At 38.6% G+C, this 14,277-nt stretch overlaps 1 protein-coding gene across 1 annotated transcript in view; it reads left to right on the top strand.

Annotated features, from left to right (window-relative positions):
- Window positions 1-1,412: 1,412 nt before the first annotated feature.
- Window positions 1,413-14,277, top strand: part of TRPM6 (transient receptor potential cation channel, subfamily M, member 6) — a gene marked incomplete at its 5' end in the record, with an annotated part of 62,814 nt that continues 49,949 nt past the window's right edge. Inside the window, 8 exons of the mRNA XM_010016214.1 lie at window positions 1,413-1,593; window positions 1,968-2,181; window positions 3,058-3,182; window positions 3,962-4,133; window positions 4,508-4,682; window positions 6,009-6,132; window positions 7,851-7,923; window positions 8,010-8,110. Of these exons, the coding sequence (XP_010014516.1) occupies window positions 1,413-1,593; window positions 1,968-2,181; window positions 3,058-3,182; window positions 3,962-4,133; window positions 4,508-4,682; window positions 6,009-6,132; window positions 7,851-7,923; window positions 8,010-8,110 (1,165 nt within the window). The remainder of the gene's footprint in view (window positions 1,594-1,967; window positions 2,182-3,057; window positions 3,183-3,961; window positions 4,134-4,507; window positions 4,683-6,008; window positions 6,133-7,850; window positions 7,924-8,009; window positions 8,111-14,277) is intronic.

The following is a 14,277-nucleotide window of genomic DNA, read 5'->3' as shown; positions in this document are numbered from 1 at the left end:
GAGTAGAGGGGCAGGATCACCTCCTTTGACCTGCTGGTCACACTCCTTTTGATGCAGCCCAGGATACGGTTGGTTTCTGGGCTGCAAGCACACACTGAAATCGGCTCATGTTCAGCTTCTCATCAACCAACACCCCCAAGTCCTTCTCCACAGAGCTGCTCTGAATCTCTCCTCCACCCAACCTGTAGCTGTGCCTGAGATTGCCCCGACCCAGGTGTAGGACCTTGCTCTTGGCTTGGTTAAACTTCAAAAGGTTTCTGTGTATCAAAACATAACCTCATGGTTTCTGTGTATCAAAAAGTGCCTTTCTAAAGCAGGTCCCTTCCTTACTTTACTTAAGGTTGTTTTGGGGTTGTTTTTGTTTGCTTGTTATTTTAAATTTATTTCTCTTTCACCAGTTAGCTCTCACTCATCTTCATAGAAAACTCTCTCTCTTTCTGAATGTAATTCAAAACTGTGAATCTCTTCAGGATTTTGCAGATGTTTACTTTTATCCTGCCCCTAGATGCACAAGTAATACATCTGAGTCTGAACACAATCATTGAGTTTGAGTTGTTGGAGGCCATTTGGTAACTTAAAAGAGTTTAAGGGAGTAATTCATCTCCATTTCCAAGGCTATGTTAACTTCTGAAATGTCTAAAGGAAACCTGGACTGTCAGATGTCACTATAAATTACATTGAAGTTAATCCTGTAGTAGAGACTGGAGCACGTCAAAGCCTGGCAGTAATACCAATTGAATTTGGAATTTGAGTTATTTATTCAGTTGCAAACCTTCAATGTTAACTGAGCTTCTGCTATATTTCTCTTAACATTGCACTTCAGCCCATTTATTTTTTATATTTACTCTGCTGGCATCTTAAGGGTTAGTTAGTATATAGGTCACCCTGAAGTTTTCTCTAGACTGGGGGTTGCTCCGCTCCTCCTGATAAATGATCTTTCTTCTGTACCTAGTATAACCTGTGGTAATAACCAGTGTGAAACTTAGTGTTCTATGATATTCATCTGAAATGTTATATATGAGACCAGTAAATCTGAGCTGCATTGCTATAAATCTGAGCTGCAGGTCAGAATTGCTACATGGGACTCTCAAGCTGTTACAGAATCACACAAAATCACAGCGAGTTTTGGGTCGGAAGGGACCTTTGAAGATTATCTAGTCCAAACCCCACAACCATTATTAGTGTTCCTCAAACAGAGAACAAATTCTGCATCCAGTAAAACCTACTTATGATTTAATGCCACGTCATTTTACCATTGTTGAGATTTTTTCAGCTGAGTTAATTTTTATTACATTCCATGTCAGAAAGCTATAATATCCTTCTTTGCACAAAGCTTTTTGGCCTATTCTGATGAAGACCGTAGAGTTACATGTGTGTTTGATGTAAAATAATTGTTTTATTTTTAATGTGAGATGTTGCTGTGGACGGCTGATTGGAGATCACCCAGGAGTTGACTGTAGCTGGCCTGTTTATCAGGCTGCCCCACAGAAAGATGGTGGAGAATGGTCTGTGCAAATCCACACGAAGACAAGTCCAACAGATGCATTTGGTACAATCAATTTTCAAGATGGAGATCACACTTACCATGCCAAGGTAACAGATCGGGTTTATATGACAGACTTCTTTTTTATAATTTTAGCACAAGAAAGGCAAAAAGTGATTTCGGGTGAATATCAGATATTTTGCCTTAAGAGAGCAGGGGGAATCTAAAAGTAAGTCAGGTTACAGTGTGTGTAATTTATATTTTTATATTGAACTTCATTGCAATTAAGCATAGTCTGTCTTGCTGTCTGTATTTCTCACTGATGTATTTTTGTGCTATCATATTAGTGGTATTGTGAAAGTTCTAATCTTGCACAAAATCTTAAATAAATTAACGCTGAGAACTTTCTAAGATGTAAGATATTGCAGTTTCTTCTTTTGGGGTATTTAAAGCATGGTTATTTTACCTATTATTATTTCTTCAGTACATTAGGCTCTCTTATGACAGCAGTTTGGAACAGCTGATGCACCTGATGGTTAAGGAATGGCAGATGGAGTTGCCAAAGCTAGTGATCTCTGTTCATGGAGGCATTCAAAACTTCAAGCTTCCCTCAAAGATTAAACAGGTTTTCTGCAAAGGATTGGTGAAGGCTGCTGAGACTACAGGAGCTTGGATCATTACAGAAGGCATCAACAGTGGTAGTGTAATTATTTTCCTTTGTTTCAGGCTTCCTCTGGTGTTTTTTCTCTGCATACAAGCATGTGAGTTTAGGGCAAATGTAATTAAATGGTTTGGTAATTGGTGGTATTTTAGCACAAAATTAAGAGTTTGTTTTAAGAACAGTACATAGTTCAAAGAGTGACATCATGTTCCTCTGCTGTTGAGAGGCATTCTGGTTTTAATATTTTATTGTTTTTATATTTTTATTATTTTTATTTTTAGATTTTAATAATTTTTATTATAGAGCAGAGTACTGTGCATGTAACATGAAACACTGATAGCAGATAACCACAACTTACTTGCAGTCAATTTTATGTGCTTCATTGAAATATTTAGGCTCTGAGGACTGTGATTGATGTTTTTGAAACAGTTTTCAAATCTAAATTTGACTCAAGTTTTATAGTTAATAAAGTTTTGAATTAGGATAATTCATATATTACCGTATTCATCTATGAAATTCCCTATAAACTACTATCAATATCCATGGGGGTCAGTAAGTCATGGAAATGAAACCGTTTTTCCTTCTTTAGCTTTTATTCAACATGGTGACCTTACAGGAAAACTGCCCTGTGAATTTGTGTTAATGATAAAGTTTTATGGAGGTATAAACCACCATGAGCAATATATATGAATATTATTAATTATAAATATGTGTTGAGTTTGAAGCAGTGGTGCATTACATCTGAGCCTTACAATTTCTGCAGTGCACATCACATATACAAGTTGAGTGGGATGATTTGTTTCTGGTTAAAACATAACCACAGAATAAATTGTATTATGGGAAACCCTTTAACTGGTGTCCTTTAGCAGGTCTCCAAATGTAGAAGAAAATGATGATTTAATTATCTTCTTAGGAGTGTCCAAGCATGTGGGGGACGCATTGAAAGGCCGTGCTTCACCCCACCTGAGAAAGATCTTTGCTGTTGGGATTCCTCCATGGGGTGTCATTGAGAACCAGAGTGATCTCATTGGAAAAGATGTGAGTTGGACACAGTTTCATAATAAAAGCCTTCATGTTCAGGGGATGTTATAGCTTTCCTGCATACTTTATTTTCTTCTGGCTTCGTTTCACTAGTTTGATATTTTTCTTCAGTAACAGGTTTAAATTTTAGACTAGATTTACATTTTTCTCAGCAGTAGAATTCTGTGGCATGTTGAGGCACTGTATTTTGCCTTTTGTATGTAAATGAATAGTTTTAAAATATTTCTCTTCTTACAGGAAATTTCCATTCATTATTGAAATTTTGTAATTAATTAAGCAATTCTCTTGAGGTTGCAAATGATGTATTTCTATATTCATGTAATTCAGGATGAGCAATCAGGTTAATGCTATACACAAATAGGCTATTAATATGCATGATTTTTATTCATAAACTAGAACTTTATGTGACTGCCAATGTGACACAATCTACATAACTTTCTAAAAACACTTGACAAGTATGGTGAAAACATTCCAAATAAATGATAGCTTACATGTTTTTAATGGGAATACATTCACTGAAAATATGCCACTGTGTTTCAACTGTTGCAAAGAAGGGCAGGCAGTGACTCTGACAAGGACTGCAAGCCTATTGAGAAATGCTTTTTGTAGTACTAATAATGGCTTTGTTGCTATTAATAATCAAATGAAAACCCGTGTTCGAGAAGAGCAGCAAAAAGTGTGATGGAGGCTTTCAGATCACAGTATGGTGAAGAAATACATGAAATGGTGACATTTTGTTGGTTTCTTTGAAGATCTTTTTATTTTGGTTTTCTTAGGTAGTTTGCCTGTACCAGACTCTTGGTAATCCACTCAGCAAGCTAAGTACCCTCAACAGCATGCACTCTCATTTTCTAATGGCAGATGATGGGACAGTAGGCAAGTATGGGAATGAGATGATGCTCAGGAGGAATTTAGAGAAGTACATATCACTTCAGAAAATACACACAAGTGAGTACTTCTGATTACTTTTCTATGTGTATAGGTAAATAAATGGATATTGACCACATTTCAAGCGCTGTCGATGTCCTTGCATGTGAGAGCTATTGGAAAGGACAGATTGATATTCTGAAGGATGTTTCCTCTTTCTAGTGCTAAGGATGCTTAGAATTTTATCAGGAGGTTTTCATGGCCTTTTTGATCTAGTTGCAGAAGTTCTGTGAAAATCTTAAAAAGTGTAAGTCAAATTAGAGATGTTGAAGGCATGATTTCCTCTCCATTGAACCATGTGTGAGACTCCTTCATAAGTATTTACTTACCAGATATTCTGACTTTTTTGTGTGACTTAGACCTGTTTGTAACTGGTTAGGTGTGTTTCGAAACAGGAATGGGCCAAGGTGTACCCGTAGTTGGGTTGGTGGTGGAAGGAGGCCCCAGTGTGATCCTAATGGTGTGGGAGTACGTGAGGGCCAGCCCAGCTGTCCCTGTGGTGGTCTATGAGGGCACTGGCAGAGCTGCAGATATCCTGGCTTTTACCCACAAACACACAGGTGATACAGGGTGAGTAGTATACATAAATAAATAAATTAATTAATTAATTAATAAACAAACAAACGAACCCACAAACACGTGGGGTGAGATATGGGGCATAATGCTCCTCCTCCTTCGACTGTTGTATTGGGAGGGACCTGGAAATGCCTGTCTCAAAACCTCTGAGATAATTTCTTATCTTTTGGTAATGACCCTGCCATGGTCTTTTGCTGGATTTTACTTCTGTGAAGCGAGAGCAGTTTCTTCCTTCCCTGTCTCAAACTCTCAAGCTAGTGCTGAAAGGATTATTCTGCCCAATTTAATATGGTGCTTTTTAATTTTTTTTTTAAGAGGGAAAAAACCCTGCATCTGGCCATTTTGAGTTGTTATGTTTTCACCTTTGGTAAGGGATACTGTTGGGTCACCCCAGAGGCTCTGCTTGGGTTTTGACTCAATCCTTTCTCCTGCCATCAGTATTCTATAAGTGGATTTGAATTTGGGTTGCACAAAGCTTTTGGGACTAGGGCTGAGGTTAGTTGCTGTAGGACCCTCAGGTTGAGGAAGGAGAAGGTATAAGGTTCCTTGACTTTGGCTTTGGTTTACTCAATGGTAACCCTGATTTGTCATACTCATTCATCTAGGTGTAACCCTTTATGCTGTCACAGCTGCACTCTGTTAAACCCACCCTGACGAAAATTTTATATCCAAACTGGAAACAAATATGCATATATTTGTATAGCCAATGAATATTTTTGGGAAAAGTTTTCAAAGTCAAAAGGGCTGTTAAAATAAAGAACCAAATCTTAAAAAGGTGGTCTGGTTTTGTTCCAATTAAAGAAAAAGAACAATTTAATAAACATTATATCCTAATTGTTTATTTATTATCTTTTCTAAACATTATTCTCGGGGTGTTATATTTCTCTAGTGTGTTCTTTTGAGAACTTTTTTCTTCTCTTGCTTTTTCTTTGGCATTTTTGACCTTTAAGAAAAATTCCTGCCATTTCAAAAGAAATGTAAATATGCATGAAACGGTTAGCAGGAATATAAATGAGGGGAAAAAAGATGGGAGAAGTGTGAAACCTAATGAACAATGAGGAATTTAATATTATCCCTGTATGATTATTGAATAAAAGAAAAAGTTTGCTAAACTTCTGGTGATTTTTAGCTCTGTATTTACAGACAATCCTGTGAGAATTGTTAAGTTTTTAATTTGGTCTGTTTCCAATAGTCTGTATATATATATGGTCAGAAGTAATGCCTACTTAACACAAGTTTCATCTTTTGCTGAAGTGTCATTTGGGCTGGTAAGAATTAGCCAGAAATATACTTTTTCTTGCTTGTATATCTGTTTTTCAGGGAGCTGCGCCCTCAAGTAAAGGAGGAAGTCTTAGTGATGATTCAAAACACATTTAGCTTGGGACAGAAACAATCCAGTCATCTGTTTCACATTTTGATGGAATGCATGGAGCACAGAGACTCTGTGAGTGGGGTTCATGCTCTGAATTCAGGATGTCTTCATTTGCTGTTACCCTATTCCCTTTTAGCTCTTTCTGTGGTAGATTGGCATGGGCACAGCAGTTGTAGAAGTAATGATGTTATCTCTAAAATAAGATTATGCAAAGGTGTCTGTGCTTATTTATATATCAAGTAGCTCCACATAGCCTGTTTAATTAACTTTTCAAATCTCAGTGGTTGCTTATGAAATGAGAGCCTTTCTAACTTTACTAAAAAGTCAGACATCTTTGTATCACAGGAAAGATAAAGTAATTCCTACTTTTCCCCCCTTCTTTATTAGTGTCTTATTCGTAAATTAAAAATGTTTCTGTCCATTCTTCTACTCGTAACAGAATTGTACTAAGATTTGTCTCTGAGTATTAAAGTGTACTTTTGAAATGTGCTGGCATGTTTAGCAGCTCATGTGCTCATTTGCAAGTTGAATTATAGAATCATAGAATGGTTTGTGTTGGAAGGACTTTAAAGATCATCTAGTTCCAACCCCCTGCCATGGACAGGGAAAACTCCCACTAGACCAGGTTGCTCAAAGCCCCATCCAGCCTGGGCTTGAACACTGCCCCAGAGGAGGCATCTGCAACTTCTCTGGGCAGCCTGTTCCAGTGCCTCACCACCCTCACAGCAAAGAATTTCTTTCTACTATCTAGTCTAAATCTACCCTCTTTCAGTTAAAACCATTACCCTTCTGTCATGGTTTAAGCCCAGCCGGTAACTCAGAACCATGCAGCCACTCGCTCACTCCTTCGTTTTTCCCCTTGCCTTCATCCTGTCACTACAATCTCTGATAAAGAGTCCCTCCGCATCTTTGCTGTAGCCCACTTTAAGTATTAAAAGGCTTTTAGAAGGTCTTCCTGGAGCCTTCTTTTCTCCAGGCTAAACAAAACCCCAGCTCTCTCAGCCTGTCCTTACAGGAGAGGTGCTCCAGACTTCTCATCATCCTTGTGGCCTTCCTCTGGACTTTCTTGAAAAGGTCCATGTCCTTCTTATGTTGGGGGCCTGAGAACCAAACATGGTACTCCAAGGGGTCTCACAAGAGTGGAGTAAAGGGTGGAGTAAAAATCACTTCTGTCTACCCGTTGGCCATGCTTCTTTTGATGGACACAGGGATGAGACTGTCTGGCCTATAGTTCCCTGGTCTTCCTTTTTAGCCTTTCTGAAAAAGGGGGTTATTTTTTCCCTTTTCCATTCACTGGGAATTTCCCTAGTCCACTAGGGAAATCACATGTTCAAATATGATGGAGTACCAAGTATTTGCTATGGGAGTAATGACAATTGCAGCAATAATCACTAAAATAGAAACTACCCAGTATGTTTTTATTCTTGTTTGTTTGGTTGGTTTTTTGTTTTGTTTTTCTTTTGTTTCACTTTGAGTGTCTGCTTTTTAGTTTAATACTGAGTAGGTATCAGCCATATTGCATTTTTACATTTCTCATTTAAAGGCTAGTCAAAAGCAAGTAGACTGAATTCGCTATGGAGCAAGTTGATTCCAGTTTCCCTGGGATGCCATTGCATTAAAAAGCAAAATGGTGCATTTTCTGTCTGAAACAAAGGAAAATCATGTCTGGGCCTTTGCCATTGTTTGTGTTGAAATGTGTATGATTTAATCTATCACAGCCCTTACCAAGAAGAAATAACTACAGACTTCTCTGCCTCACCTCAAATAGTATACTTCTGCAATTCTAACAGATAACCATATTTGATGCGCTGTCAGAAGATCAGCAGGACATTGATTTGGCAATTCTGACTGCACTCTTGAAAGGTACCTATCTGAAAATACATGCATTTTCAAAACAAAGGAGTAACATCAATGTGTGAAAACTTCTAGGTCCTTTACTTGTTTCCTAGGTACAAATATGTCTGCTTCAGATCAGCTAGATTTGGCACTGGCCTGGAACCAGATAGATATTGCCAAGAAACACATACTGGTTTATGGACAACACTGGAAGGTACTATTACCTTTTATTTTTAATAGCATCTTTCTACTTTACTATGATGACTAATTTTCCATGATTTGTTGCTTGAAGTCAGTCTTCTGGAGTAATCATCTTTTATTTTGGAGAGGTGTTATTCTTAAAGTTGCAAAGGTCAACTGCACAGTGCATCAGGTGAAAAGTCAAACACATTTGTTTCCCCAGAGACAAGGTGATTCCTGAAAGTTTTCACTGCTAGCTCTTCCAAGTAGTTTCAGTGGTCTTTCTGGATATGTGTTCATCAAGCCAGTGTTGACAATTATTGGTGGTCAAGGATATTTCATTGTAGCCCAGAGTACTCCAAAGGAGTAAACTCCAAAGAACTGTTGCCTCTGTTTTCGTAGCCCTAGACAGAAATACAGAAATCACAGGCCTTTATGGTGTTAGCAGGTAAAAAAATGGTAGAGTTAATTGTGGTAACATGGCAGTAAGGCATTAATTCATGTATTGCTTCTTATGAATAGCTGAAATCAAGGCAAGCCATGATTTAGTGCTTCATTAAGTTTTATGTGTGTGAAACAACACACAGACCTATAACTGGTGCTTTTCAAGTTTTCAGATGTAATCCAGTATTTAAGTATAACCCTCCCTAAGTGAATTTTTATGTACATAACATTATTTCTATAGATGATAGATACAAAATGGTGCGTGCCTCTCCACATACTATTCCCATTTGTTTTAAGTGTTTTCTTCAAGAAATTATATCTGATGCTCCCAGAAGTACTTTAAAAGCTTTCCATTCCAAGAATTTCAAGGCTGATTTTTCCATTCCTGAGTGCCTTGTCTTCTTTACAATGTAAATTTTAGAAAATGAGCAGTGAGTATATTTTTTTTCAGTGATCATAGCTGGTTATTTGACACAACAAGAGAACTGAATTTATTGATCATCATTCCGTATTTTCCTGTGGTGTATAAGGCTGAATACATGGAGGACTATGCCTGAGATGCCTACAGTTGGGCAACCATTAATTAAAGGATTTTTTTGTTACTGTTGTTACCTTTTTGGGCTCAGTTCGCTATCTGTGAAGTTGAGGTGATCATGTCATGTTCTTGCACAAAACCTGGTAAAAATGAATGATTTCTGGTGCCCACTGAAAGGTAAGGAAAGAAATTGCTGGTTTCATTTTCAGGATTTGAACAGCGTGTGAATAATAAGGGATGTGCCAAACCTGGAACAATAAAGTAAGAACAAAATGTTGAATACCTTCCTGCTAGGGGATTCTTATTCACTCTGTGAATTGAATAAGACTAAGCCCTCTAGGGAAACATAGTATGCAACTGAGCAATGAATAATTGTACCATTATTCATGGTGATGAATTATCTGATAACTTTTGGGTGTTCAACTGCATAACCTTAACAGTATTCCTGTCCAGCAGGATGTTTGTTCTTACGGAATATGGAAAAGATATGTGTATACACAATGTGTGCATATATTTGCCTTTATGATTTTTTTTACAATACCCTGTTATGTTTTGATCCTTTGATCCTTTGAAGAAAACTTATTTTTCCCAATGTCTTCTTTCATTGTTTTATAGCATGTACATTTTTTATTGGTGTTTATTTATTTTTTTGCCTTCAACAACTCTGCTGTGAACTGTTGACAAACTTTATTGAAGCATATCTTTGTACAATATTAAAGAAAGGGGGACACCATCTATCTGATTACTTCAGATTTTATCCTACTAGAGTTAAGATAAAAGCATTATGCTTTAGCCATTTTTCAGATTAAAAATATTTGTTGGCAGGCCTGGAGTCTGCATCATTCCTTTGCATTTAAATGAGGTGTGGAGGGTGCCTTGAGCAGTGAATGAGTGTAAGTGATATGATAATAGAATCATAGAATCATTTAAGCTGGAAAAGACCTTTGACCTTTTAAGATCATTGAGTCCAACTGTAAACTTGACGCTGGCTAAACCATGTCCCTGAGTGCCACATCTACCCATCTTTTAAATACATCCGGGAATGGCGACTCAACTAATTTCTTGAGCAGCCAGTTCCAATGCTTGACAAACTTTATGGGGGAAAAAATTTTCCTAATATCCAATCTAAATGCCTCTTGGAGCAACTTGAGGCCACTTCCTCTGTCATATTGCTTGTTACTTGGGAGAAGAGACTGACATCCACCTTGCTACAACCAACTTTCAGGTGGGTTTTGTAGACTTCTTTTCTCCAGGCTAAACAACCTTAATTCCCCTAGCCACTCTTCATTAAGACTTGTTCTCTAGACCCTTCACCAGCTTCATTGGTCTCCTTTGGCTGAGCTACAGCACCTGTATATCTTCATTGTAGCAAGGGGCCCAAAACTGAACACAGTATTGGAGGTGTGGTCTCGCCAGTGTGGAGTACAAAGGGACAATAACTTCCCTGGCCCTGCTGGCCGTGCTGTTTCTGATACAGGCCAGGATGCTGTTGGCCTTCTTGGCTGCCTGGGCACAAGGTGGCTTATGTTCAGCTCCGTCAATCAGCACTCCCACGTCCTTTCCCACAAAGCAGCTTCCCAGCCACTCTTCCCCAGGCCTGTAGCATTGCATGGGGTTGTTGTGACCCAAGTATAGGACTGGGCACTTTGCCTTGTTGAACCTCATACCATTGGCCTTGGCCCACTGGTCCAGCCTTCCCAGATTCCTCTGTAGAGCCTCCCTTTGCTCAAGCAGGTCAAGGCTCCCACCCAACATGGTGTCATCTGCAACCTTACTTAGGGTGCATTTGATTGCTTTGTCCAGATCATTGATAAAGATATTAAACAGAACTGGCCCCAGTAGTGAATCCAGGGAAACACCCAGGCATCTGCCAACTGGATTTAACTCCACTCACCACAACTCACAGCTGGACAACCCAGTTTTTTACACAGTGAAGAGGATGCCTGTCCAAGCCATGAGCAGCCAGTTTCTCCAAGAGAATGCTGTGGGAAATAGTTGCTAAGTAAAGAGATCTTAAACTGAGAGTGTTAAATTTTGGTGGCTGTATTTTAATCTGATGCCTTCTGTTCCTTGGTGGAGGCGTAGGGAAGCCTTACGACTCTCTACAAATACTTGAAAGTAGTTTGTAGTGAGGTGGGTGTTAGTCTTTTCTCCCAAGTAACAAGTGATAGGACAAGAAGAAATGGCCTCAAGCTGCAGCAGGAGATGTTCAGATTGGATATTAGGAGAAATTTCTTCACTGAAAGGGTGATCAAGTGTTAGAACAGGCTGCCCGGGGAAGTGGTTGAGCCACCATTCCTGGAGGTATTTAAAAGACATGTAGATGTTGCACTTGTGTATGGAAAATAATAAATAACAGTTTCCTACTCCCCACCTCTTTAACACAGAAGATTTTAGAGAACTATTGCATAGTTGTTGTCTTCCCACTTCTCCTGGCTTTCCCAAGGTGATTATCTGTTCAGTGTTCAGGTTTTCCATATTTCTGACAACCTTTTTTGTTCTTCTGTGTACTTTTTTAATGTCTTAGAAGTAATCTTTTGGGATAGGCAGACCAGCACTGTACTCAGTATTCAAGACAAGGTGTTCTTCACTGAGATATTTAGTGAAATACTAATGTTTTATAGATTATTCTGTATTCATCTAATTATAGATCCTAATAGTCTGTATGACTTGTTTGTTTCCAACTTATATTCAACTTGTATTTATGCTGTTGGAAGATACGTCCACTAACATTTTTTCTGAGTTATTTCAAGACTGACATGCAGGTAGGGTTGTTTCCCAAATACATGTTATTTCACATTTACCAATATTGAATTTCACATGCTTTTTTGGCTGATTAGCCCATATTGTAAGATTTTCCTGCACTTCCCAATTGGTTTTATTATGATAAGTATTTTTGTATCATCAGCAAGTACTGTCAAATCATTAGTCAATATCTGTGATTTTCCTGGTCTCTCACCACTATTAATAATCTCCTTCCCTATCATTTTATCAGTTATTAAACAATTGAGGGACCTTTGCCTTACGACAGCTTAATTTGCTTAGACGTCTTTCAAGAAAACCATCATCAAAAGCTTTTGTGGGGATACAGACTTACTGTATCAGTTGGACAGCCTTATCCTCATTGTCCCTGCCAAAATTCTGGTAGAGTTCTGATTTCATACTACAAAATAATAGCCTTGCTTCCTCTTACTCTACTATATTTGCCCATGTTGCTATTATTGCTATTTTTATTATAGTTTCCTTATATTTGTACAAAGTTCTAATTGTACTGATATGCCATACTTTGACATCTTGTACACGCCTTTCTCCTTTTTACAATTGGCGTATTTTCTACCATCTTCTGTTCTGCTGTTAGAAGGGTAGATTTCAGCTGTGCTTGAGTTCCCCAGGAACTCTTAGCTGCATATCACATGGTTCTGACAATTTCCTACCACTTTATGGATGACTTCTATAATCTTTTCTACTACACTTCAATTTGACATATTTCCTCAGATTTGTCTGCCATAAAGAACAGCTTTGATGTAGGACCTTTCCTAACATGTTGTCGTGGTTTAAGCCCAGCCGGCAACTTGGAACCACGCAGCCGCTTGCTCACTCCCCCCACCTCTTCCTTCCCCCCGCCACTCCCGGAGGGATGGGGAGGAGAATCGAAGGAATGTAACTCCCACGGGTTGAGATAACAGCACTCCAGTAACTAAGGTATAATACAAACCACTGCTGCTACCAATAATAATGATAAGAGGAATAACAAGGGGAGAGGACACAACCGCTCACCACCTGCCGACCGATACCCAGCTCGACCCGAGCAGCGATCTGGCCTTCCGGGTAACTCCTCCCAGTTTAGATACTGGGCATGACGTGCTGTGGTATGGAATAGCCCTTTGGCCAGTTTGGGTCAGGTGTCCTGCCTCTGCTTCCTCCTGGCTTCCCCTCCTCCCTGGCAGAGCATGAGACTGAGAAAGTCCTTGGTCAGAGTAAACATTACTTAGCAACAACTAAAAACATCGGTGTTATCAGCATTGTTCCCAGGCTGAAAGTCAAAAACACAGCACTGCACCAGCTACTAAGAAGGAGAAAAAATGACTGCTGTAGCTGAACCCAGGACACGTTCTGTAGTGAGCAGTGTGGCAATGAATTAGTTTACAATTTCTGCAATACCCTTATCTCCTTGCGTATTTCTTTTATACCTTGATCATCCTCTGGCCTTACAGGTTCACTGACAATCCGCATACTCCCAAGCTCTTGCGTTTCTGATAAATTTGAAAAAGATATATGTACCTGTTCACTTCTATTTCAGTGCAATAATTCAGTACTATTTTGAATGAAAAGTTATTGTCAAATACTGAGTATGTTCTCTCTTTCAAGGAACATTTAAAGAGCTGGTAATAAACACGTCTTACATCACTTGCTGCTTCTCCAAGCAAAAATTAGAATGATACATATTCCTGAAAGTTTTTCTTTTTACTAAGCAGGAAAAAAGGTCTCAAATAACAGTGTTCTCCATGCATCGTAAAAAAGAAAAAAAAAAAAAGGAAAAAGAAAGTGCTCAAACACAGTTTTAAAATTTGCTTTTGGCTTAGTTGCCTTCTTAAAAAGAGGAGTACCCATCTGACTGAGGGGATCTGCCAGACCTGCATTTGTCAGAGTCTATAGTTTGTGTGTGGTTATTGTGGTTGTGTGTTTAGATTTTGGGTTAAATATTTAAGCACCCATTTTCTAGGTGATTGTTCATGCAGTATTAGTATTTTTCTGTCTAAGTGTTTTAAGGAAACATGTACATTTATGTACTGTTTGTGGGAATTTCTTTTTAGAATTCTGGTCCGAAATGTTCAGAAGGTGAAGATTGTAAGCAGCTGTAGCTATGTTTCTGCTTAAATGTCAGCTCAGTCTCAAATGGACTTTCCAACAAATAAGGTCACCCTAATGGTTACCAGATGGCTGATTAAACTTCTTTAGACACATGGCCAGTGCAAGGAATGACTGCTGGAGGAAATTTAATAGAACAATTGTCACTTTGAAATACTTCTGGAAGAAACACTGACAATTCAGGAACAGTTCACAAGTTTTCACATGTGACAATTCTGTAACATTGATAATTTTTTAACATCATTTCCACCAAACATAAATGTATATGTGGAATGGACTTACTTCAGGTGCCAAGTTAACACTAGCACCTGCCCCATACCTGCCCCATACCTGCCCCATTTGTATGCCAGCAT

This window comes from Nestor notabilis, unplaced genomic scaffold (assembly GCF_000696875.1).
Source record: "Nestor notabilis isolate BGI_N333 unplaced genomic scaffold, ASM69687v1 scaffold606, whole genome shotgun sequence".
In the NCBI taxonomy this organism is placed as follows: Eukaryota; Metazoa; Chordata; class Aves; order Psittaciformes; family Psittacidae; genus Nestor; species Nestor notabilis.
Note: the sequence above shows the minus strand (reverse complement) of the source record. Positions and strands in the feature narration are given on the sequence as shown.